General features: G+C 44.1%; 1 protein-coding gene and 1 long non-coding RNA gene across 3 annotated transcripts; both read right to left on the bottom strand.

Annotated features, from left to right (window-relative positions):
* On the bottom strand, positions 1-25,710 carry IGBP1 (immunoglobulin binding protein 1). Of its 2 annotated transcripts, none has more exons than XM_008712272.2 (6): positions 25,080-25,710; positions 24,422-24,715; positions 15,672-15,867; positions 13,998-14,077; positions 13,166-13,278; positions 1-471 (listed from the first exon to the last, which is right to left on the bottom strand). In XM_008712272.2, exons 1-6 carry the CDS (start codon positions 25,268-25,270, stop codon positions 323-325), a joined length of 1,023 nt encoding a protein of 340 aa, XP_008710494.2. In that variant the 5' UTR covers positions 25,271-25,710; the 3' UTR covers positions 1-322. The 2 variants fall into 2 exon arrangements, with proteins under 2 accessions (XP_008710494.2, XP_008710493.2); XM_008712271.2 differs by having other exon boundaries at positions 1-474; positions 25,080-25,709.
* On the bottom strand, positions 15,948-24,396 carry LOC103682602. Its single transcript, XR_005834957.1, has 2 exons — positions 17,471-24,396; positions 15,948-16,949 (listed from the first exon to the last, which is right to left on the bottom strand). It is a non-coding gene; the product is annotated as an uncharacterized LOC103682602 (long non-coding RNA).
* Positions 25,711-26,432: the final 722 nt, after the last annotated feature.

Raw genomic sequence — 26,432 nt, 5'->3', positions numbered from 1 at the left:
TAATAGAAGGGACTTTTATTCTTATTTGTTTTAAAGAGAATTCACACAGCCATTGATTATACAGCCACTTCTCAGTACTTTTTCCACTTAAGAAACTGGAACACACCATGATGAGGAGAATGCCCAAACAAGGACACCGGCTCATCAGCTAGGGTACAAACACACACTTAATTGCTTGACACTTTATTGAATGCAAAGCAAGATTAAGCATCTTTGCCTTCGTTGTACACAGCTGAAGCAGAAGCCGAGGGAGGGGAAGACCGCGCAGCTTTCCTTGGCAGGGCAGATGTGAGCCCTGCAGTCCCATCTTGCTGTGGGGGGGCTAACCCATGTTCTGTCGGTTGCCGTAGCCCCTAGGATGGGTGTCCTTCCAGTCATCCCACTCCCGAGCTCTGTGGAGTGTTTGTTCATCATCCTCATCCTCCTCCTTTTGTTCCTGATCTTCCTGTTGCTGAGTACTTCCTTTGAGCTCTGCTGGAGTGGAAAAAACGAGAAAGCAGGGCTGAGAAACTGACGGAACGTCAGGAGCCTTGTGCCACTCTGAACACAACTGCGTACATAAGGTGAGGACAAGGCAGGCAGCTGCTACCTGCCCACCCCAGGGCCAGGAGGATCGCGGAGAACACTTCTGGTACTGAATACATGACCTGTTAAATCATAGTTAAGAAATGATGCTCTGGGGGTGGCACAGCGGTTAAGCGTCTGCCTTCGGCTCAGAGCATGATCCCGGCGTTATGGGATCGAGCCCCACATCAGGCTCCTCCGCTATGAGCCTGCTTCTTCCTCTCCCACTCCCCCTGCTTGTGTTCCCTCTCTCGCTGGCTGTCTCTATCTCTGTCGAATAAATAAATAAAATCTTAAAAAAAAAAAAAAAAGAAATGATGCTCTGAGTGATCCGCATAAGAAGGCAAAACCAGAAAAGTTGCATTCGCAGAATGAATTCTATTTTGGGAAAGATTTCTTGCTAAAAAGGCCAAACACCGCCCCTCTCCCCCCACCCCTGCATACACACAAAACAAAACCACCAACTGCCCAACAGAACCCCAGCCAGCCAAAAAGACTCAAGCAAAAAATATTTAGGATGTCATGATTTGTGGTACGTCAGGAAGGAGGGACTGCAGGTGACTTTCCCCCCTCCAGCCAGGTCCTTTATTATAGCTACACATTTCTGTGCGCACGCGCATGTGTGTGAAATTGTAAATCACGGGGCAGCTGAACGTACTAGAAGACTATCTGTGCTCTTTGACACTTGCTTGGAACAGGGCCTGAAGGCCAAATGGCACCTGTTATGCAGTGTACACCCAAAAGGTATTAAAGCAACTGCCACGTCCCTCTTTTGCATTCATTTTATTTTCCCTTTGTGACGTAAAGGAGCATTTCCCCGCTACCCTGAGTTCGCCCATGAGAAAGATTCTCATTACTATGAGAAAAAATGAAACGTGGGAATCTGATCTCTTCCAACAGCTTATGAGCTTTGTGTTCTTTTTTTTAGAACAATTTTTATTGTAAAATAAAAGATACCGGAATACACACACACACACACACACACTTTTTAAGTTTTTACACAGACGCTAGACGTTTGTACTCTCCATCTGGGCCAAGAAACAGAGCTTCTGTACCTATCCCAAAAGCTTCTCCAGGAGCATCTTCCAAATCAGACCCCCCCCAAAGGGTAACCACTATACCAACCTTTAAATTAGTAACTTCCTGAAGTTTATTATAGCTTTATGACCCAAGTGTGCATCCGTAGATGCCAGAGATGTCCATTTGTACTTTTAACTCAACGATTTTTAGTACAGAGTTGTGAGACCATCGCCAATGAAAAACAATTTCCATCACCCCAAAAAGCTCCCTTGTGCCCAGGTACTGTTGATTCACATTCCTTCCCTCCCCCTAGCCCCTGGCTGTCAGCAGGCTACCTTCTGTCTCTATTCTGGAAATTTCCTATTGATGGAATCAAACAATATACGGTCTTTGGGTCTGACTTTTTTCACTTAGCGTAATGTTTTTAAGGTTAGTCTTGCTCATTTACAAATATTTTCATATCCTCCTAATCTACAGGCTCCAATCCCACCCCTTTCTTTCCTTACAAGTTATCTGTTGAAGAAAACTGGAGCATTTGACCTGTAGAGTTTCCCCAAGTCTGGATCTTGCTGACTGCATAGTCGTGCTGCAGTCCAACAGGGTCTTCCGTGTTTCTGCAGACTGGCAAGTGGATACAGATGCCTGATCTGACTCATGGTTGATCCCTTCGGAAGGACTCTAGCGGGGGCTGTGTTCCCTCATCAGGTGGCGCATAACATCTGGGTCTCATGTGTTGTGATGTTAGCAGCTGTTGATGCTTAATGCCTGGATTCACTGATTTTCTGGGGGTTTCAAAAAGTTGATACTCCTAATTTTAACATTTCTTTATTACTTACAACGCTTTTCCAGACAGGCTTCCCCTCATCTACTACTATGTAGTTGCCCAGGGGAAAAAAGACAAGATTGACGCTTGATTCTTTCATTTTATTTACTACTTGTCAAGCTAATCGATGGGTTCCTTCTCCTCTGAAACGGAACAATTTTTGTTTTTAAATATAATTATGACTCATGGATTTGATGGGTTTTAACCAACTGCAATGATTTCTAAAAAATATGTTTAAAATAAGCTTCTAAATTTTAGAATAGTTTTAAATTAATAGAAAAAACAGAAGTTAGCAAGGAGTTCCTTCCTCTCTGTACCCGGTTTCCCCTATTATACTACTTTTTTCCTGAGCTTTTACCTAACATCCTTTTTGGTTCCAGGATCCCATCCAGAATGCCACAGTACATCTGGTCCTCTGTCTCTTTAATCTCTGTTTGGCTGTGACAATTTCTCAGCTATTCCTTGTTTCTGAGCACCTGGGCAGTCTGGGGGAGTACTCATCAGGTATTTTGCAGAATGTTCCTTGATTCAGGGCTGCCTGATGTTCTTCTCATAATTAGACCGGGGTTATGGGTTTGGGAAGAGAGTATCATAAAAGTTGAAGTGCCTTTCTCATCACATCAAATCAAGGCAACACACCATCAACATCACTTCTCACTGCTGATGTTAACCTAGATCATCTGACTAAGGCAGTGTCTCTAAGGTTCCCAACTCCTTCCACTGTTGTCTTTCGAAGCAAGTCACTAAACAGCCCACACTTCAGGGGTGAGGAGTTATGCTCCACATCCTTGAGACGGGAATATATACACACATTATTTAGAATTTTTCTGCAGGGGAGCTTTGTCTCTTCTCCATTTATTTATTTGATCATTTATTTCTTTCACTATAGACCCATGGACATTTATTTGATTTTTTTGTATTGTAATCCAATACTGTTATTTTCCTGCTCGAATTCTTCCCGCTTTGGCCAGCAAGAGTTCTTTCAGCTGGCCTGTGTACCATTAACAGACCTAAATTGCTTCTTTGTTTTTTGTTTTAGTGCTTCTTTATTTTCTAGTGCTAAAAGGAGCTTCAGGCTCATCTTGTATATTCTCTGCCCCAGCCTAGAAGCAGCCATTTCCCTAAGGGGCCCTGGTTGTTGTTGTTGTTTTTTCTTTTCTTTTTTTTTTAATTTAATTTATTTATTTTTAAAGATTTTATTTATTTATGTGACAGACAGCCAGCGAGAGAGGGAACACAGCAGGCGAGTGAGAGAGGAAGAAGCAGGCTCCCAGCGGAGGAGCCCGATGTGGGACTCGATCCCGGAACGCCGGGATCACGCCTTGAGCCGAAGGCAGACGCTTTAACGACTGCGCTACCCAGGCGCCCCTGTTGTTGTTGTTGTTGTTGTTGTTTTTTTAAGATTTTTATTTATTTATTTGACAGAGATAGAGACAGCCAGCGAGAGAGGGAACACAAGCAGGGGGAGTGGGAGAGGAAGAAGCAGGCTCCCAGCAGAGGAGCCTGATGTGGGGCTCGATCCCAGAACGCCGGGATCACGCCCTGAGCCGAAGGCAGACGCTTAACCGCTGTGCCACCCAGGCGCCCCCCTGTTGTTGTTTTTACCCAGAGAATGATTTTAGAAACCCAGGTGTGGGCTCTGGAAGTGCTCATTGCTATTGACAATTACCCTCTTTGAAGCCAGTGGAAACATTTTCAAATTGGTTTCGGAGTCCTACTGCTACAACCCTAGTTATCTTTGAAAATTTCTTTCCTTTGTAACAAGATGTTCCCAGCTCATCTTGTCTACTTCCTGCCCCAGACCTGGAATTAGCGATTTCTCTAAGACATCCTGGTTTCTTTTAATGGGAATGGTATTTCAAGACCACAAGCTGTGTGTGTGTTTACTCCTCAATACAATTTCTCATGAGTTACTATTCAGCACTACCGGTTTGTTTTATTTCTAACTTAAACTTTTTTCATCTGTATTTTTCCACACTAAAAGTCTTACTTCTCAAAGACAGAGGAGGATAGAATTAGAAATCGCCTAATTGCTCACTTATATTATCTCACATTACACACAGTGTTGGAATAACACTAACATTCCCACCTATATAATTACTGAGAACAGTTTTTTTTCTTGCATATGCTTTCCCCAATTCTCCATTTTTAAAAACAGTTGTACTGTATCTACATTACCTGAGCACTGAGCAGATAAACGTTACATACTCTATTACCTCCCTTTTAACTCCCCCTTTAGTCTTAGTTCTACAAGTGACTAGTACTCTCCACCAGTCCTTAGTGGATGTCTTTCTCATCATTTCGGTTGTCTGAAGCTCATTCTCTAACAAATTCCTTCGGAGGCGATCATGGGAACAATATTTCCTGAGCTCCTGTATGTTGATAAATGTCCGTACCCTTTATACTTAACAGTCACTTTTACCAGGTACCACGTCCTTGGCTCACATTCCTCCCCTTGAGTACCGTAAATATATGTTACTCCGTTTTATTCTGGCATAAAGCATTGGTGTCACAAAAGTTGGAGGGTGATCTTTCTTTCCTTTATAAATCATCTGCTGTTTTTGCTGAAATGTCTGAGGCATTTTATTTTCTTCTTTAAGGTCTAGTAATTTTATGACAGTGTGTCTTGTGGTTGGTCTCAGGTACATGGTGTGTTTTATCAAAGTAAATCTTTTTTTTTTTTAATTCCAGGAAAGTTTCTTTACCATTAGTTTTTAGCATTTATTCTTTTTCCTTGCTTTGGTTTTCTTCTGCAGATAATCCTACTATCCAAAAGTCAAATCCTCTTTGCTATCTTTAATACCTGCCACTTTTTCTCAAGTTGTTTATCTTTGTTTCTTTTTTATTTTAAACATTTTCCCTTTTACCTTAGCCAGGCATTTTCTGTAATGTTTACCCATTCTTATTTTCTTCTGGTTTAGCTTCTGGTTTAGCTTTCACTTCTGAAATAATTCTTATTTCTCCCAAGTTGTCCCCACATTTCTGTGTTTTATGAATCCTATTTTATATTGTTTGTTCCTGTCTTACACAGTTTTCTTAATGCCTTCCAACAAATTTTTAAACAATATATATATTTTTAGCAGTACACATATTAACTTCATCCAATTTTTAAAAACAGTACATGTTTTAGATTTGTTGTTTTTTGAGCATGTCTTTGTGGAATGCTTTTGACCCCCCCCACCCCCCATAATGATTTTGTGTGGGATATGACCTTGGTAATTTTGTGTTTGATTTTTTTCACAGCTTTATTGAGGCATATTTCACATTCCATAAAAATCCACCCACTTAGTACAGTTCAGTGCTTTCAGTATATTCGGAGCTGTGCAACCAGCACCAGCATCTGCTGTTCATTCTTACGTGGAATAAGTTCTCCTGAACTTTTAGAAAGTATGGTTCAGGGCGGCTTTTCTAACTTCCCAGAGGCTTCCCTTCTACCGTTTTTATGTCTGGTGAAAAAACACCATGACTTGCTTCACTGGCTCTGGTCCTCTCGCCCACTTTTATCTGAACCTTCCCTTTCCTTCTTCTTTATGGTCCCTGTTCTACTCAATGTCAACTCTACCCTCAGCAACTTCCCCTCAGTGTGGGACCCTGGTCCTGGAAGCAAGATCTGGTGGGTTCTTTCCAGGACTTCACTAAAGACTGGACTTCTCCATCTCTTTCAGACTCTGCCCACAGGTCCCTTGTACACCCCTGTTTTTGTGGAGGGCAAAGCTCCTCCCATTTCAACTGCTGTCCTTAAACTGGACTGCCACACTGTGGAGGGAATGTGTTCGCTGTTTTGGAATTCTGCTGTTTGTCAGGTCTCTCAGGTGGGTCTGTCAACACTTTCTGCTTTCTCCTACGCCGATGCCAATCACTTGTTGATCTTGTGGTTATGAGTGACTTGCCCTTATCTGTTTTTATTTTGAAGTTCATGGGGATACATTGTGACCTACTTTATTGAAAATGTTGCCCATGAGGGGCGCCTGGGGGGGCTCAGCTGGTTAAGCGTCTGCCTTCAGCTCAGGTTATGATCCTGGGGTCCTGGGATGGAGTCCTGAGTTGGGCTCCCTGCTCAGCAGGGAGTCTGCTTCTCCCTCTCCTTCTGCCCCTCCCCCTGCTTATGCTCTGTCTCTCTCTCAAATAAGCAAAATCTTAATAAAAAGAAAAAAAGAGAAAAATGTTGCCCGTGAGTTTCTTTGGTGTTATTAAATATCCATGTAGACATATACACGAACATAGCACGGCTCAATGAATTTCCACGTCTGAACACACCTATGTAATCAGTACTCTGATCAGATGGAAACACTAACTCCACAGAAGTCCCCCTCAGGTCCAGTTCCATTCATGATCCCCCACTAAGGGTGAACACTATACTGGCCTTTAACCAGCCTATACAAGTTTCGCCTGTTTGTGTACTTCATACGAATGGAATCTGAGAGTCTATGTTCTTTTGTGTCTGGCTTTTCTCACTCATGATTACGTTTGCAAAGTTCTGCTATATCTGCCACTGACAGCTCAAGAACTAGAGGTAGTTTAACCTCATTGCTAAACAGTATTTTATTATGCGAACACACCCAGACTTCTTTATCCATTCCATCATGTGCAGGCATTTGAGGAGCGTCCAGCTTGGGGTAATACAAATGATGCTGCTATGGACATTCTTGTACAAGCCTTTTGTGGACGTAGGGTCTCATTACGCTTAGGTATAACCTTAGGAGTGCAACTGCCAGGTCACGAGGGCGCACCTACGTGTGACTTGTATGCATCATGTCCACTGCACCCCTAGACTGTCTACGTCTGTTATTGTTTCCCTTCCTTGCTTTACTTTGGGTTTATTTTGTTCTTGTTTTCCCCAACTTCTTAAGCTAGACCCGTAGGTAATTAACTTTCCCCTTCTCTTCTTCCTAATATAAGTCCTGAAAGTTACACATTTCCCCATCAGCATGGCTTTAGTTGCATGCCGCAAATTTTCATTGTCATTCGGTTAAAGATACTTTCTCATTTTGTGATTTCTCTTTGACCCGTGAGTTATGTAGAAGGATGTCGCTGAATTTAAAAATATCCAGAAGACTTCCTAGGTATGCTGTTACTGATTGCTAATTCAATTCCATTGTGGTCAGAGACCATATTTAGCGTGATTTCAATCTTTCAAACTCACTGAGACTTCCTTGATGGCCCAGAATATCGTCTCACTTGGTCAATGTGCCATGTGCATTTGAAGGTGTACTTTGCGGCTCTCGGATATACTATTGTACACATGTAGGTAAAGGTGGCTGCTAGTGTCCAGATCATCTACGTCCTTACTGATCTTCTGTCTAGGAATTCTTTCAATTAGTGAAAGAGAAGTATTACACTCTCCAACTATGACTGGAGATTTCTGTTTCTCTATTTAAGTCTATCAATTTTTAATTCATGTAATTTAAAAAAGCTTATTAGACATGAACATGTTTCTCACTGCTAGGTCTTCCAGATAAATTGCTCCTTTAATTGGTCTGACATGCCCTTGTTTATATCCAGTAACACCTTCTGTCTTGACGTCTACTTTATCTGATGTTACTATGGCTACTACAGCTTTCTTATGCTTACCGTCAGCATGGTATATTCTTTTTCATCTTTTCACTTTCAACCAATCTGTGCTTTTAAAATTAAAATGCATCTCTTGTAGACAGCATGCAGCTGAGCCTGAAATCAATCTCTGATTTCTAATTTGGACATTTATTCCATTTACAATTTAGGATAATTACTGATATGACTGGAATGGGATCTGCCATTCTGCTACTGGTTTTCTGTTCACCTCATTTTTTTTTTTTTTGTGCCTCTCTATTCATTCTTACTTTCTTCTCTCTTATTTTCTCTATTGACTGTATAGCTTTGTCTCTTTGCATTATTTTTTAAAACGGACTTCACTTTTTAGAGTAGTTTTAGGTTCACAGTAAAACAGAATGGAAAATACAGTGTTGCTATATACTCCCTGCCCCCACAGAGGAACAGCTTCCCCCACTATCAACCTCCTGTACCAGAGTGGTACATTTGTTACAATCAACAAACCCACATTGCCACATCAGTGTTGTCCAAAGCCCACAGTGTACAACAGGGTTCCTCCTTGGTGGTGTACATTCTATGGGTTTGGAAAAATGTGTATAATGACATGTATCTGCTATTATACTATCATACAGATTGGTTTCACTGCCCTAAAAATCCTCTGTGCTCCATCTATTTGTCCCTGCTTCTCCTCTAACCCCTGGCAATTGCTGAGCCCTTTACTGTCTCTCCAGTTTTGCTGTTTCCAGATAATATGTATGTAAGTTTTTTCCATGTTTTCTTATGGCTTGATAGCTTTTTTTTTTTTTAAAGCACTGATACTATTCTATTGTCTGGATGTGCCACACTTTATCCATTCAACCTACCGAGGACATCTTGGTTGCTTCCAAAGTTTGGCAACCATGAATAAAACTGCCATAACCACCTGTGTGCAGGTTTTTGTGTAGACCTCAGTTTTCAGCTCATTTGGGTAAATATCAAGGAGCAGGACTGCTGGATTGTATGGTAAGAGTTACGATTAGTTTTGTAAGAGACTGTCTTCCAAAGTGGCTGTACCACTTGGCATCCCGACCAGCAGAGAATGAGAATCCCTGTTGCTCCATATCCACACCAGCATTTGGTGTTGTCAGTGTTTGGGACTTTGGCCATTCTTATATGGGTGTAGTGGTATCGTTGTTTCAGTTTGCAATTCCGTAATGACATACGATGTTGAGCTTCTTTTCATACGCTTATTTGCCTTCTGTAGATCTTTGGTGAGGTGTCTACTCAGGCCTTCTGCCTATTTTTTAATTGGGGGTGTCTGTTTCCTTATTGTTCAGTTTTAAGAATTCTTTGTATGTTTTGGATAAGAGTCTTTTTTTAAAAAAGATTTTATTTATTTATTAGAGAGAGATCACAAGCAAGGGGGAAGGGTAGAGGGAAGAGCAGACTACCCGGATGTGGGGCATGGGATCATGACCTGACCTGAAGGCAGACACTTAACCAACCGAGCCACTCAGGCACCCCTGGATAAAAGTCTTTTATCGGATGTGTCTTTGGTAAATATTTTCTGCCAGTCTGTGGCTTGTCTTCTTATTCTCTTGATGTATTATTTTTTTAGAAGATTTTATTTATTTATTTATTTAATTTGATTCAATTTCATTGGGGGAGGGGTGTGAGCAGGGGGAGGGGCAGAGGGAGAGGGAGTGTCCCAAGCAGAGGGCGTGAACCCTACACAGGCCTCCATCTCATGACCCTGAAATCATGACCTGAGCTGAAATCAAGAGTTGGATGCTCAATCGACTGAGCCACCCAGGCGCCCCTTGATGCAGTATTTTTAAGCGGTTGCTCTAGGTAATACAATATTCCTTCCTAACTTTCCAGTCTACTTAAGAGTTAATACTGAACTATGTGGGAGGCAGCCTCAAAGATGGACCCCAACTATCTCGGCCTCCTGGTAGTCATGCTTTTACGGAGTCCCCTCCCACACTATGTGACCAACAGAATATGGCAGAAGTCATGGTACATCACTTCCAATGTTAGGTTATAAAAGATACTGGGGCTTCTATCCTGATCATTCTCACTCAGATCTTTCACTGTGGGTGAAAGGAAGCTCCTAGCTGTGAGCGACCCCATGGAGGGACCCACAAGGGGAGGCCTCCTGCCAATAGCCAATGAGCTGGAAGCAGATCCTCCAGCCTCAGTCAAGCTCTCAGAAGACTGCTGCCCCAGCTGACAACCTGATTACACCCTTAAGAGATCCTAAGCCAGAATCACCCAGTGAAATTGATCCTAGATTCCTCACCCTCAGAAAATAAACAATAAATGTTTATTATTTTAAGTTGTGACATTGTAATTTGTTACACAGCAACAGATAATCCGTACTACTTTACATAAAACAAAAGAATCTCACAGAAAATGGTTCCACCTAGTCTGTCATTTTTGCTGTGGCTGTTAGGTATGTTACATCTACATACAGTAGAATCCCCCCTGGACGATATTATAATTTTTGCCTGAAGAAGCCATATGTAGTTCGTTCCCTTCAGAATTTCTCATGATGCCAGTTTCCTGGTGAAGAATTCCTTCAGCTTTATCTGAAAATGTCTTAATTACGCCTTCATTTTGATGGATATTTTCACTAGGTCTAAAAGTCTGGGGGGACAGGTCTTCTCCCTCTCCCCCAACACTTACTAGACGTTGTTCTGCTGTCTCTGGCTCCCACTGTTTCTAATGGGTAGTCAGAAACAACTCATATCATTGTTCTTCTAAATGTAATGTGTCCTTTATCCCTGGCTGCTTTCAAGATTTTCTCTTTTTCTTTGGTTTTCAGCAGTTTGACCATAATGTGCCTATGTGTGGTTTTCTTTGTATTTAACTTGCTTGGGGCTTGATTAGATTTCTGAATCTGTAAATTTGTGTTTCACTGATTTAGGCAACATTTCAGCCATCATTTCTTCAATTTTTTTTTTCCTGACCCCTTCTCTCTCTCTCTCCTTTCCTACTGGTATTTCAATTGTACATATGATAGAACTTCTTACCTTATTCCACAGGTCACAGAAGCTCTGTTCACCTTTTTCCAGTTTTTTTTTTCAGCCTCAGTGGTACTGATCTATCTTCGAGTTAAATGACACTTCCTTCTGTTACTGTCAATTTGGTATTGAGCTCATCTAATGGGTTTCCAAACTGGAGATACTGTATTTTTCAGTTTGAGAATTTTTTTGTGAATAGTTTCTACTTTGCTGCTGCTATTTCTTTTTCCTAGTTTCTTTTTTTAAGCATGAAAATAAAATCTTTATTTTCAATGATTACCCACCAAGAAGACAGTTAGGTTCATCACAGTTTTAGCTCTTGACTCAAACTGAACTAGGAAGCAGATTTACATCCATCAGATACAACTAGTGGGCCAACTTTTTAATGTTCAGGCTATCTTGAAAGCTTGCATCATACTAGATATCGCTGGATTCTCTAGTGACAGAATGCCAGCAATGGCTGACACTAAGGAGAACTTGTGAAGTGTTTTTAATAGGAGATATTTTCTAATTGTTGCTAAAAATTAAGAGGGTTATAAACACGTTACATGTCCAGAAACAAGTTAAGATAATTGAAAGTCTACCCACAATGATTTAGGAATGTGTATGTTATAATCTCAAGAGGGGTCAACAGTCCACACGGACTAAAATAATACTTGCCTCTGGGAAGCAGGTATGTTTGTAAATATAAAATTATATTAGACATCACCTGCTGAGATTTCTTTTCATTCATTACAAACATATTTTCCCCTCTGCCCTTGAGCATGCAAATAAGCTGCTTTAAAGTCCTTGTCCGAGAATTTCAACATCTGCGTCATCCAGGGTTGGTCTCCACTGACTGCTTCTCCTCTTGAGCATAGGTCACATTTTCCTATTTTTCTTTCCCCCGTATGTATAGTGGCTTAGGATTACATCCCAGACTTCACGAATGGTAGGTTGTAGAGACTCTGAATTCTGTTTCGTTCCTCTAAAGACTACAGATTTTTCATTCTAGCAGGCAGTTCGTTTGTCTAGAACCACAATTCTAAATTCTCTTTCCTCTGCATTGGGCAGCAGCTGCATCCTCCATTCAGTTATTTTAGCCCTAGCTAGGACACTTGGAGACTACCCCGGGCATGCACAGCTTAGGTGTCAGCCTGAGATTTAGGCGAGGTGTATATAGAGAATCAGGGCTCCTCCTCCGTGGTTCTCTCCTTTATGGGATCTCGTCTCATTTCTCTCATTTCTTAACCGAAGACTGTACGTTTCTATCCAAGTTTCACCTACCCCCACCTATCACCATAACTGCAGACTGCCAACGGGTGAGAAGCTGTAAGAAACAAGAAACCCTTCCAAGTGACCACTTTTCTCTTCTCTGTGCTATAGTGGAAATAGCCCTGGAATTGGGAATTTTAAGACCTGAATTCAAATCCTAGCCTGGTCACTTTCTAGCCATGCTGACTTTGTGTAAGTCAGTTCTCAGACACCATTTCCTCATCCTATTATGGGGATAGAAATGTTTGCTTCACAGGATTGTTAAGAGGAGCAAATGAGATAATACACAAGATAAGGAAACAGAGGCTCAGAGGGGCTAGATGATGTCCTATCTATTAAGTGGCAGGAATAACTGGTTACCCCAGGTCTGTCCATGCTTTTTCTAATATACCATATTGCTTCCATCTTTATAATAGCCAACCTCTCCACCTTTCCCTTCCAAAGATGCCTCCAAGTATATACCATGATCTAATTCCCAAGTTGGGCACCAAGAATACAGTTAAGACAAAGACCCTGCCCTCAAGAAATTTCAACCATTCCCTTCTTCTACGTGTTGACCGCCCTCTAGCCTGTGTCTGCTCTTACTCATTCTCTAGGTCCTTTGGGTAGCTGTCTTAATTTCTTCAGTCTGTAATTTTTATCTGTGGGAGGGACTGGCCTCGAAACAATCTACTCTGCCATTAGCAGAGGTGGAACCGCCATCCATGGGACTTTCGCTTTTGCTCCCTAGCTGCTCAGTCTGTTTTTAACGCCAGGACATCTGAAAGGATTCCAAAATCAGGCAGCCACTGCCCCCATCCTGCCAGAATCATCTGCTATTTATCTTAATAATAAATAAAGTAAGAAATACTGCCTAGAATCTTTGTCCACATTACTTCTGCTCCTAAAGGGCAACAATACTTGGTCTGAATTTAATTGCTAGGGAGCAAGGAACCAATAGTGTAACTATTTTCCTCCTCCCCCTGCATACCTGGTGGTGTCTTGGCTATGCCTTGATCTGGTAATGCTCCGTATTTCCGATGCTGCTCATACCAGTCATTCACCGTCATAGATGCCAGACTTGGGTAACCAGCTCCAAATACTCTGCAAAAATCACATTACATTTAGAAAATGAAACCTAAATTGCACTATTAAAAAGCCTCTTCTCTTTAGTGACAAAACCTGTGTCTGTTTCATCCTTGTTCCCCTGCCCAGCCATCTTCTGAGGAGCTCTGTAAACTCCTGTGAGGATATGTAGAAAGAGGCATTCAGGAAGGTGCGTTGAGGTCAAGAGCTTTCACTTGAAGGTAAGTAGCTCAGGGTCATCGCCCAGAACGCAAGCCCAGAGACCGGTGTCCCACAGAGCAGTGGTGATAGCATGGAAGGGGTATTTCTAGTTGGTGGGTCTAAAAGGGACACAGAGGAAGGAGACTTTCCTGCCACCTTATGGAAAAGCATCTCAAGAACTCAGAATTAAATCCTAAATAGGCAAATACGGCCTTTTGAGAACTGGAGCTGAAGGCAATATGGGAAACAAGTGAAGTATGCAATTCTCCATTAGGTTCCCTCCCTCTTTCTGATTTATTTATTTTTGTTGGTTTCCTTTCGGGCCTATTGTTAAGCTTGAGTTTGTGAGGGAAATGTCTGATGAAGAGAGATGTACAGAAAGTATTAGAGATACCATCCCTCTGATGAAGGAACAGCCACCACAGGCGAGGACATGGCCTTTTAACAACGCCCATTCTGTCCACTACTCATGCACTGCAACTGAACCATAAAGGCAGGGGGCCTACAAAGGCAACCCACTTTCTAGTACCACCTACTTGGCTTGGGCCACATTCCGAGTGAGAACGAAGGGTTTCATTGGCGGTCTGTCCTGACGAGGTGAATGAGAAGTTGATGCCTGGAAAGGAAATTAAGTTATCAGAAGCACATTTTTGCCATGTTGCCTACCCCACTATGCAGGTCTTCAGGTGCTTGAAAAGCCCTAGATTCAAACTTTGCCTGCTCCCTATTTCTCAGTCTCTCAGAGCGAGCAGCAGAATACTTATGGCGGAGGCCGCTTAGCTCTCCTGAGGAGGCCGGAGTACCCTGCTGAATGAAAAGGAGGAGAAAGCTCTCCCAGAAATCATCTCACTGAAAGTAAAAAAATTACTTGGCTTTAAAATCTTCCCCTCCAAAGAAGGAGATTCCAAAGGCTTTTCCATGGTCCAGCTAAATCCCTTGAGCTGAATTTGAAGTCCCTTTCCTCAGCCTGGCCTTCAGTGCTAAAGCTGAATTATTAAGACCCTTCTTCTAAAACCCCCCTCCAATGTAATTATGCAATTAATTGTCAAGAACCCCTAGGTTTTTAGAAGAGGGTGTTCCTAAAGGCAAGGGGGAAAGAATGTGTTGGTAGTTTTCATAGAGCGGTGTATAGAAATGTTTGAAGGAACCTTGGCTATCCGGGGGCATACTGAAACAAAGCATGGTCAGGGAAAAGGAGTTCACTTGCGTCTAGGTTCATCACTTCCAGAGCCAATCCCAGTACCAAATAAGAGAGCATTAAACAACGACGACAAACAGGGCAGGGGAGGACCCACGAGAGTCCAGCCTCAAAATGCCTGCAAGCCACTCACCTAGATATGCTCTAGGGGCCTTATGGCCTTAGAATCCTAACTGTTTATTCTTTGATCCTTTAACAGGAGGAACGAGGTTGATGCTACCCGGAGGCCTAAGCTCCTGGGATAATTAGTACAAATCAAATTAGGAAGAGATTTCTCTGAGGACTTAAATAAATGCCTGTGGTGAGCTGATAAATTCAACTCAATCCATGTTTGTATGCTGAACCACAGAGGAAGTGGCAGCAGAGCCTAATCTTTTGAAGCAGCAGCTGCAAAACAGGGTGATGATTTTCAAAGACTGCCAAAGCTGTGTCACACCAGGTTTTCTTTATCAGGATACCCAACATCTTCTGCATGGAAAAGTCCTTCTGTGTCTCATACTCGGGGGATCTAAGGGGGTGAGAGCGCGTCACTGTGTAAGGTTAAATTCGGATTCCTCCCTCCAACCTAAATATATTCCCGATCATTCCTTTTATCTTCTTCTTTCTACTTTTTTCTCTCCCTCCTCCCTCCAGTCCCACTTTCCCTCTCCATTCCCATCCCATTCCTCTTCTCCTTTGGTTATTACAGTGAAGCACAGCTTTTAAAGGCCAACCTTCCTCTGCATTCCCTTCAGCGGTCAGGACTCCCCACAGCCCGAACCAACTTAGGTCACGAAATCACACATGGCTCGAAGTGTGTCACAGGTCAGAAAGCGCTGGGGAACGCTACTGGAAGCTAGAGAGAAGGCTGCCCTAGGGATCCTTCCGCCTTCCTTCCCTAAGGTTAATAAGGACAATGATTTTATGGAGACTTCAAACTTCAAAGGATTTTTAAATTCGATCACTCTCCTGTAGAACATTCAAATCTCTTGACAGCCCCTTTTTGAGCTATATAGGCAGTGACCAGGCTTACCTCTGTTATGGAGTCTTTTTCTCTCAGGATCTTTATCTCCTGGTCAATGCTCTCAATCTCTTCTAAGCTGATACCAATCCACCTTCGAAGGTGAAGGAGGTAATATTCACGAACACGCTCGTCATCTGCTTGGCCACCTTCCACAGCAGATTTCAGTGCAGACAACCTATGCTCCATCTCCTTCTTCTGCCTGTATCTGTTTCACACGAAAGCATTAGCCACGAACTTAAAAATAAAGAGGTATTCCTTCAAAGAAGGCCACCGTAAGGGGTTACCTTTGCCAAGTGACCAGGCAGTAAGTACGCCCGCCAGTTTCCACTTTGGAAAAATACCGGTTCTAGACCCCAGAACTCGCCACCAAGGCTGCAAGTCCTCAAGACTGCCAAGGCAAGGAAGGGATCAGCAGGGGCTGCGAAAGACATTCTAAAGCCACAAAAACACGGAAGTGACCTGATCTGAGCAACTCCTCCCATCCTCTTTAGAGATGGGAGTCCCTCAGCCATTTTATTGCATCGACCCTTACTAACTTGGATACCTAACATTGGTGTCCACTGGGGAACTGCAGCTTCAAAGAGTCACAGAGTCTTCGGGGTTGTTTATCTGCCACTGACACAGGAAGTCCTTGGGAAAGAGCCTAAAAAAAGTGGTCATCTCTTCTTCTCTTCTGGGCAAAACCACCTTAGCTCTTGTGGCTCTTCCTTCTACTAAGGGAATCCTATTGTTTGAACCAAGGAAACACTCTCTTTTTTGGGGTATTTTTCTCAAGGACAAGATGCTAGACTAAGTGCTTTTATTTATACGATCACTTTTTTTTTTTAAAGTAAGCTTTATACCCAACATGGGGCCTGAACTCATGGCCCTGAGATCACGAGTCACATGCTCTACTGACGGAGCCAGCCAGGCGCCCCCTGACTCACCTAATGTAACGTACAGACTCACAACCATGCTGCCTGCCTTCTTCAGGATGCATTCATTCCCTGAGAAAGTACTTCGTGAGCACCTACTGCGTGACAGGCACCGTCCTCAGGGCCGGACACCAGCAGTGCACACAAGAAAGTCCTCGCTCCCCTGAAGCTCTCGTTCTGGTGGAAGCCGACAAAAACAGGTGATGAGTCGGGTGGCAGTTAAGTGCCACGAAGCAGCAAAAAGCAAGGTACAGTGGGCAGAACGGTGGTACCAAAGTAGAAGAGCTATTACATACAAGGTGATCAGAGGAGGTGATGTTGGAGCAAAGACTTCAATCAGGAAGCAAGCCGTGCCGGTATCTGAAAGAGGGTTCTCGGGGGGGAAAAGAAATATGATGGTCCCGGAGTGGGAGACAGCCTGGCTTGAAGGGTTTGAGAAACGGAAAGTAGGCCAGTGTGGTTGGCATGGAGCGAAGAAGAAATGATAGTAAGTGAGGTGAGGGAGAAAGCCAGAGCTACAATCTGTAGAACCCTGTAGGCTGTAAGACCCCAAATATCAAATACCATGATATTTTGAGACAGGAAAGCCACTGGAGGCTTTTGAATAGAATACATGACATGAATAGAGTGACATGAAAACTTGTTTTATATGGGCCACTCTGGCTGTCGTGCGGAGTGCAGACTGGGGGGGAGGGGAGGCAAGGACGGAAGCGGAGAAATCAATTAAGAGGCTATTGCTACAATCTAGACGAGAGATAGGGACTTGAAATAGGGAGATGGTGAGCTGTGGATGTATTTAAAATATAAAACAGATTTACTGGCTGTAAAGGCTTGAGAGAGAGACAGGAGTCAAGGAAAAGTTCCACAATTTCCAAGAGAAGTCTTTTGAAATACCTCTGGCTGGAACCCCAATCTAGATCTCCGGAATCAGACGCTCCTCTGCAGGTGTTCACCCAAATCCGGAGTTCTTAACCTGAGCTCCACGGAGACAGTCTGGGGGGAAGGGGGCCTTGAAGTCCCTGAAATTTTATGCAGAATTCTACTTTTTTTTTTTTTTTTTTTGGGCCTGGGAGAGGTCTATTGTTTTTATTAGGTTATCAACAAGGTCCATGACCCATGAAAAGTCAAGAACCACTGGTCTGGAGACATTCTTTATTATACAGACCTTTTAGGCTCTTCTGATCCCTTTACCCAACAAGTGGAACAGTTTCTATGTGGTTACCCATCACCGTCACGGCACCACCATCCGTAGCCTCTGAGCAAAACACCGCAAAGGTAAACTCCTAGTTCATGAACGCTCTTACAGGTATCACTTGAGAACATTCAATTCCGGTCCCACTCCTACCCCCGCCCTCTTTCCTAGATGTACCTACAGCAGGAAAAAACCTACCAGGGCCTTACAATGTATACAATCCAGGGTCAATCTGGGTCCATTTACGGTCCTTTGAATAAGGTTCCTGTGCTTCCTCTCCCATTCTCTGCGCGCTCGCAGTCTAACCGCACTCACGGGCTGCTGCTTTACTTCCTCGCTCCTGTGACTTCCGTTCCTGTCATCTTTGAAACTTTGGCTCCTCCACTCTTGCTTTTTTTTTAGGCCAGTATTTTTTGAAACCTTTTGGGCTTAGCCAAAGAACCCTTTCTTCTTATGAGAGCTTATTTGGAAGTCCAATAAGTAATAAGCAGATAAAAACCCACCTTAGTTAAATCAGAGGAGGGCTCCCAACAACCCCCCTACCCAGGCACTGTGATGGATTCTTAGAGCTCCAAGGAACAGACTGAAAACCACTGTCCTAGGCCTTTCATCACTGTTCTAGATTTCCCACGGTGAGCCATTACATGGAAACACTCCCTACCACCTTAGAATCCCCAATGCCTATCACCCTTCTGACTCGGGACAACTTTCCCCACTCCCTTTTTCTGTTTTCAAGCTGCTGCAGAGAACTAATGAATTATAAATTTGTGCCAAATGAGTCAACAACAGATTCAAATGATCAAACTTTGGCTGAGTGGTCACTCGTGCTCAGCTATCCTTCTGTTCATCTTTGGTGGATTCCACGCCACCATCACACTCACCGATGGCCAACCGATACAGAATTCAACGTCCCTCTTTACCTTAAAATCTCTGTAGTTTCACCTTTCCTCATCTTTAAGGAGCTAACGCTGTCTTTACCAGGGCCAGGTCTTTACCACTCCACTTTTGCTGTCGATCCTGTCCCTACGCACATCTTCCCAGGCCTCTCACTGTCAATCACCCTGTCATCAGCAGTTACAACTTTTCACTCTACTGGTGCCTTTCCCCTATCCTAGAGAATGCCTTCCCTCAACCCATGTTCTGTCCTTTCAAATGACCACTCTTCTCTTTTCTGTGCTATAGTGAAAAGAACTGGGAATTTGAAGACCTGAGTTTAAGGCGTAGCCTGGACACTTAGGAGGTGTGTAACTTTGGACTAGCAAATTTTCGTAACCCACATCCTTAGCTCTAAAATGGAGATAAGATCTGCTTCCTGGGGTTAAGAGGATCAAATGGAACAATACACATGAAAGTACTTCATAAGCAGCAACAGAATACAGATACTGTCAGGGGATGGGAAAAAGGAGGCCAGGAGGGGCTAGGTGATGCCCCATCTATTAAGTGGAGGAAACTGGATTGGCCACGCCAGGCCCATCTGACTCCAAAGTCCAGGCTTTATGTGCAACACCACATTGCTTCCATCTTTCTGATAAACACTCTAACTGGTCCTCCCGAGATACCTCAAGTACCTACTATGATCCACTTACTGGGTTGGGCCCCAAGATACAATGATGCAATTACGGTACCAAAGATGCAATGAGTCCAGGTCTCTGACCTTTAGGAATTTCAAGTCTAGAGAATGACTGATAGTTACACTGTGATAAGTAACCTGAACGAAGTGCTACAGTATCTGGGAGAGGGCTGGACAGGGAGAAGTTTCAAAGAGTACAAGACATTTGCTCTCTCTCTTCCCCAGGCTTCTATAAGCACCTTGCAGAGTCTCTGACCTCTGATTGCTCTTTCCTTCCTCTTTCTTCTCCCTTAATCTGCCCCAAGATTTTATCCTTGGCTTTTTCTCTCTCTCCATGTTTTTCCTCGGTAATCCATCCCCACCAAAGCTCCTGAAGTTTTAGCACTAGCTACTAGTCTCCTAAGTTTTAGTTACATTTCCATCTGTCTACGGGCATACACCCAGTTGTCACTTCAGAATCTAAGTTCGGTAAGTAGAACACTAGGCTCATTGCTTACCCAGCTTCTACTTCTCTATTTCTGTCACAAGAACGATGGTGAGGTTAATTAACCAGACTCCCACTCTCATAGATGGGAATCCGAGTAGAGAGGATACGTGAAGAAATGGGCCTTGAGAGAGGATGTACCATTTAGATGTTTTATGTAGGATGGCCTCAGTACGTAAAGTCGTGGCGTGGGGGAGGAGGGAGGACTTACAGAAAATAAACAAGGATGTCAACAGTGTGTTTTCTAATCATATCAATGCTTCTTGCAAAAGTAATACTTTTGACTGCTGTCACTTCATTTTTATCTCTTTTCCCAGCTGAAGTACTATTATAACATGTTAATTTGTCTTTCTGCCTCTTTCTTCCCTTTCAGGACGCTACACACATCACTTCCGTCTGCAGACCTCTGACCATGGTACTCTTAGCTTCTGCCAAACCAGACTCCTCTGCATGCCCTGTACATACCCTCAAGTTACCCCGCCGTGGGCTTCTGCTCTTGTTGTTCCTCCTGCCTGTCAACAAGAAATGTTTCCTGAGCACCTCCTGTATGCCAGGTCCTGTGCGAGGCATAGCACAGTGAACAAGAGAGAAACAGCTCCTGCCCTCAAGGAGTATACATTCCAGTAGAGGAGAAAGACAAAGCCCAGGAAGAAAGAACAATGAAGAGCATTTCATGCAAAGAGAACACGTACAAAGACTGTAGAAGGAAGGAGCTGGGTCTGTGCAAAGGACTGAGAGAAGGTGACTGTGGCTAGAATCTAGTGACAAGGTGAGACTGAAGACAAGCAGGTGAAAGACCGTACAGGGCCTTGTAGTTAGTGGTCTGGCTCTTCCAGGGGAAGTGCTAGTGGCCTACACTGAGGTATGACAGTGGAGATCCAGAGAAACAGGACCTAAGATTCATTTTGTAGCTAGAACTGGCAGGCCTTGTTGGCGGACCGGATATGTAGAGTCAGAAGGGAGGAACTGAGGCTGACTCCTAGCTGCTGGCTTAAACACCTAGGTGAATGGTGACGCCACTCACGGAGACAGTGAAGACCCGCGTGTGGGGGCACAGTGGGGGTTGAAGAAGCCAAGGAAGGGTTCAATTGAGGCCGTGTTGAGTTTGAGATGCCTGTGAAACATCCATGTAGGGTGCTGGAAGTATGAGTCTGAGGGTCAGGAAAGGTCTGGGCTAGTGATGTAAATGGGGGAGCCATGAGCATAAAGATAACACTATTATCTTGTCTGGCAGACATTTTAAAAACATGTTCAAAGACCAAGCTTTCTAGCCAAAGAAATGGAAATAAAAACAATGAGATACCTTTTTTTTTGGTTTTCCTAACTGGATTCTCTAAGTGTTAACATCTAAGACCAGTGCAGTGGGACATATTCTAAAACTTTCTTATTGTGGAAAGCAATGTTGCTACCATCAAGAGTCTTAAATACTCAAACCCTTTGATCTAGTCACTAGTCCTTCTAGAAATCTATCCTACGGAAACAGTGACAGAGGCATTAAAAATGTCTGTTCCTAATACTACTTAGAAGAGCAAAGACAAACAAAAACAAATAAAAAAGACCCCGACCTATACATAGTCTAAGTATTTGACAATAAAAGATTAGTTTGAATAATTACGGTACAACTATGGGATGGAATATTATGCAACCATTAAATATCATGGTTTCAAAAGACATGGGGAAATGTTCACAATATAATGTTAGCTCGAAAAGGATAAAAAAAAACTATATATACAGTATTATTCCAAATGTATTAACTAAAATAACTATGTATCTGGAAGGAAATACATCAGCAAGTTAACAAGGATCATCTCTGAGTGCTAGGATTAAGGTCTTTTTGATTTAAAAAATATTTTTTTCCCAACTTTCTACGATGAGTGTTATCACTTCTACATTCAGGAAATCTGTAATTTCTGTTTTTAAGCACAATTCAAGGCTCATCTCAAATGCATTACATGCTGAAACCTCATCCTCATCCCTCCAACCAGATGTGCTCACTCCCTGGTCTTTCTCTACAACCCCCTGGCATCTAGTCCTGTTTTTGGGTGTACTATAATTATTTGGATACCAAACTCACTGTTTAAATTACCTGTTACATGCCAATGGGCTGCCCCATCTTCTTACAAAAGACAGGATGCTGAATTCCACTTCCTATCAGTCTATCCCGTTTCCTCAAAAATTGCTCACTGTCACAAACAAACCCTGAACTACACTTCGTTATTCTTTTGTAGACCATACCATCTGAAATTCCGTTATTATTTACTAGCTTATTGTCTGTCTCCTTCACCAAAATAAAAGCTTCATGAGGGCATGGATTTTATCTGCTTCTCCATTACTTAGAATAGTTCCTGGCACACAAGAAAGGCTCAATACATATTTGCCAAATGAATGAATCAATTTTCAGCTCCGTAGCCCAGACCCCTCCTCTGATCTACACACTACCAGATACCTCTACTTGGAGGACTCCTAGATACCTTAAATGCAACATGGCTCAATACTGGATTCATTTGCTCTCCTATCCCGATTTGTTCTTCCCCTTCTATGCCCCATCTTTTTTTTTTTTTTAAAGATTTTTTATGTATTTATTTGACAGAAAGACAGCCAGCGAGAGAGGGAGCACAAGCAGGGGGAGTGGGAGAGGAAGAAGCAGGCTCCCAGCAGAGGAGCCCGATGCGGGGCTTGATCCCAGGACTCCGGGATCACGCCCTGAGTCGAAGGCAGATGCTTAACGACTGAGCCACCCAGGCGCTCCATTCTATTCCCCATCTTAATGAGTTCCACAAGCCATGCGTCTATGACAGAAACATGGACATCTTCCTTGTTGCCTCCGTCTACCCCACCTCCCAGAACTAACCGATCACCAGGTTTTCTGCAGATTCAACCCTTCTAAATAAATACATCCCCCTCATCTCTTCTGCCATTGCCGCAGTGAGGCCTCATCACTGTGACCTAACTCCGTCATGCTGCTTCCTAACTGTTGCCAGTGTGTGCTAGTCAAAATGCAAGTATGACCCACATTACTCCTTAAAAAACCCCCAAACCAAAAACCTCCAGGGGATCCCAGTCACCAACTGAAGTTTACGTTCTTTGGCATGGCCTACTAGCAAAGACATTTACAGAATATTAACTCTGTGCCAGATACTGCGCTGTTTTATGTGCTCTATGTTATGTTTCTTAAGCCTACAAGACAAGTACCCTGATTACTTTGAACACGATGTCACACATGAAGAATCCTGAGGCTCAGATAGGTTAAACGAGTTGCGCAAAGTCCAAAGACTTCTAAGTAAAGCTGGGTCTCAGACCCAGGCCCTGACTCCACAACCCGTACTCAGCTAGGAAGGCAGAACAGCAGCTGACCTGGCATACTTATATACTTGTATACTGCATCCGCCACTGTGCTAAGTGCTTTTTATGTATTTCTCTTTTAATCTTCAAAACTACTTTATGAAGAAAGACCTATTATTATCCAATTTTACAGCTGGGGAAATGAAGGCACCAAGAGATTAAGCAACTTACCCAAAGTGAGAGTGATTAGATGGTGGAACTGAGATTCAAATCCCTCCCCAAGTTCTTTGCAGCAGGGCTATTCCTCTCCCTTCCTCACATCCCAAGCTCTCCTTGGTCTGGACCCCACAACAGTCTTCAACATCATTTCTTCCCCTCTCTCCACCAGCCCCCCTTCATGTTCTAGCATCATCTAATCACTTACAGTTGTTCCCCACCCACACATCCCCACCCCAGCACTGTGCTCTTAAACACCCCTGTGGCTTTACTAACACTATTACCTCTGCTAGCTAATGCCCTCCTTTCCTCTTCCTCTAGATAATATTCCTATTCATCCTTACACAACTCATTAAGGAGTCACCTCTTCCAGGGAGCCTTCTCCTCTCTCCTGCTCCCTCTTTGCTTAGGTGTCCCTCCTTTCTGCTCTCACAGTACCCGTGCATTTCTCTATCACATCATTTTATACTGCTACTTTGCTTTTATACCTCTTCTCCTCACTAGACTATACACTCCTCCAAGGTGGAGACCACCCATACTCATATGAACACCCACACTCAGTTTGTATGTGCAGTGCCTAGAGTGCCTCCTAGACACTGTGAGCACTCATTAAATGTTATTTAAGACTGAGAGTAAGCAACTTGTTCAAGGTCACAGGATGAAGCTGTGCTAGGATGAAGATTAGCTCAGGATGCTACACACCCGATCCATTAATGTTTGAACAGAACTTCTCACTCAGCGGATCATCAATGGGTTATAGCTACAAGATGTTGTGCCCTTCAGAGATATCTACCCCACTGTACGTATGAATAATGCTATGCTGTGATGTGGGAAAAGATTGGGAGACACTATGCTATACTACATTCTGTTGTTGGCAACCACGGGGTAATAGGGGTTAGATGGCTGGGTTAGGTATGACTGTCTCAACAAAAGCAGTGGCTTCTTGAAAAACTCAGGACAGCAGACTCTCACCAGGGCCTAATGCTCAATAGGAACCAAAAGAGTGACAGACACCACTGTTCCCCTCCCTGTCCCCAAAAACATGCCCCCCCCAACAGCACTGCCATTAAGGCAGTCCTCAAATTATAGCTATTAACCCACCTCTCTATTTTAGCCTGTCTTTGAGATGCCATAGCAACGAGGTTAGGATAGGCCATGGAGGAACTAGCAGTGTTATTATCAGTTGAGTTGTTCTTGGCGTTAGGCAGCTCAAACTCTGCCACATGATAGTACTGGCACTGAGTTAAGTAGTTTAAAAAGTGTTCTCGAGCCTGCTGCAAATGATCTAGACGCTTGCTGGGGTTGACTTGTTTCATGGTCAGTGCTCCTTGAAATGCTGGCACCATCAGGTACTTCAGGTCGGTGGAGGCAATCTCTTCCAAATCTTCATTTCGGCTGGAAAGAGCAAAGAGGCGGCTGTGAAGCCTGGATGGGCATTCACACTGTAGCCCTCGCTTCCTGTGGGAGGGGAGGGCTGCGGTGGGTGTGTGGAGGGAGAAGGCAGGAGGAATGAAAGTGGCTGACCGCTCACACCCAACGCCTATGCAAACAGCCAACATCAGGGAGCAGAGTCGTGGGATATCAACGACCTCGAAGGCAGGTGGAGAATGTAAACAATGTACATAAGATCGCAGTGGGAGGTAGGAATAAAAGGCTCCTAGGCCTTTTTAAAGGGTTTCCTCCACCCAGGCTCAATGGCTCCACCCTTAGTAACCATTATTACCTCCGTTCTCAGCCATTATTACGCGGTCCCCCATACCTGAACAGGTCGAGCTGCGATAACATTTCGACAGCCTTCTTAAGGAGGTCGAGTCCCTTGAACACCTTCTCCTGGATCATTCGGGAACCGGTGGGTTCAGTCGCTACTTCCACTTCGTCTAGAAGCTGCTTGCTGGTTTCGAACAGTTCGGGGAGCCGCGGCAGCAGTAACTCGTCTTCAGCTGTTGCCATCTTGGAGGAGGGAGGAACGCTGAAGACCTCACTTCCGGGGTCAAAGGCAAACTTGGTAAAGAAGAGCTCCGCAAGCGCGAAAAAAACCGGAAGGAGCTCCGTATTGGTCAAGCTGCCCCATTGTTACCAAAGCGCCAAAGGACTTCCGGGAGCCGCTGGTCGCCGGCCCCGGCAACCGTTTCCATAGACTCATCTTTGTCCGCTGCTGCCTAGCACAAGTAGTAGGCATCTGCTAAAAGCAAGCAAGCAAGCACAGCCCTGCGTGTTTTCAGGTCGCTCCTCGTCGCTGATGCCGGGCTGGGAAGTTCCGTGGACTCTGAGCTTAGGCGTCGGCGGGAGTAGGTTGAATTCAGAGCGGGCGCAGGTGCGCTGCGGGGGCCGGTCAAGCGCGCGCCTGACCTGGCGAGGCGCTCCCTCGGTTGAGGGGCCGGGCAGCCAGCGGCTCCAGCCGCCACGCCGCTCCCCGCGTTCGGTCGTCAGCGCGCGAGTGTGCCAGTGGCGCCCCCCTCCGGCTTCCGTCCATCCAGCCGCTAGAGCCCCCGGCTTCTCCCAGCCAATCCTCGCCCTCCCTCTTCCCCTTCACGTCATCCCTCCTACACCCCCCCCCACGCACACCCTGCACCCCTATGTCCTTTTGGCCCGGCTCCTACACACAATCACACCCGCCCACCCACCCCTCCCTCAAACACCCCTGAGGCCGGCTCCTACACCCCCCCGCCCATAAACACCCCTGTCTCTCACACACTCCGGTAACCTGCAATTCTAGTCACTCCACAGCCAGCTTCCTCTCCAAAGTTACTTATTTTGTGAAATCTTCCTTGAGCCCCCTCCCCTACCAAGCCACTGAAAATTTTCACTTTTTGTGGCTGGCTGTCAGAGCACCTACGACAGCGTATCAGAGCTAGTGATATACCAAGCTATTTCCCTTACTAGAATGAATCTGATTAATTTTTATACCCCTCCAGCTACCCCAGTGCCTGGGTCTTATCTAGTGCTTAGTGTCCTAAGAATGGAAAAATAAGTGATCAGTTGGGAGGCAGCTCAAAAGTGCAGGACTGCGTTGTTCAATAGTGTAGCCTCTAGCCACAGGGGCTATTGAACCCCTGAATGTGGCTACTTTGAGGTGACATGTGCTGTAAATGGAAAATACACACCCAATTTT

Source organism: Ursus maritimus (assembly GCF_017311325.1).
Source record: "Ursus maritimus isolate PB19 chromosome X unlocalized genomic scaffold, ASM1731132v1 scaffold_X1, whole genome shotgun sequence".
Lineage (NCBI taxonomy): Eukaryota > Metazoa > Chordata > Mammalia > Carnivora > Ursidae > Ursus > Ursus maritimus.
The sequence above is the reverse complement of the archived record's forward strand: the minus strand, read 5'-3'. Positions and strand labels throughout refer to the sequence as shown.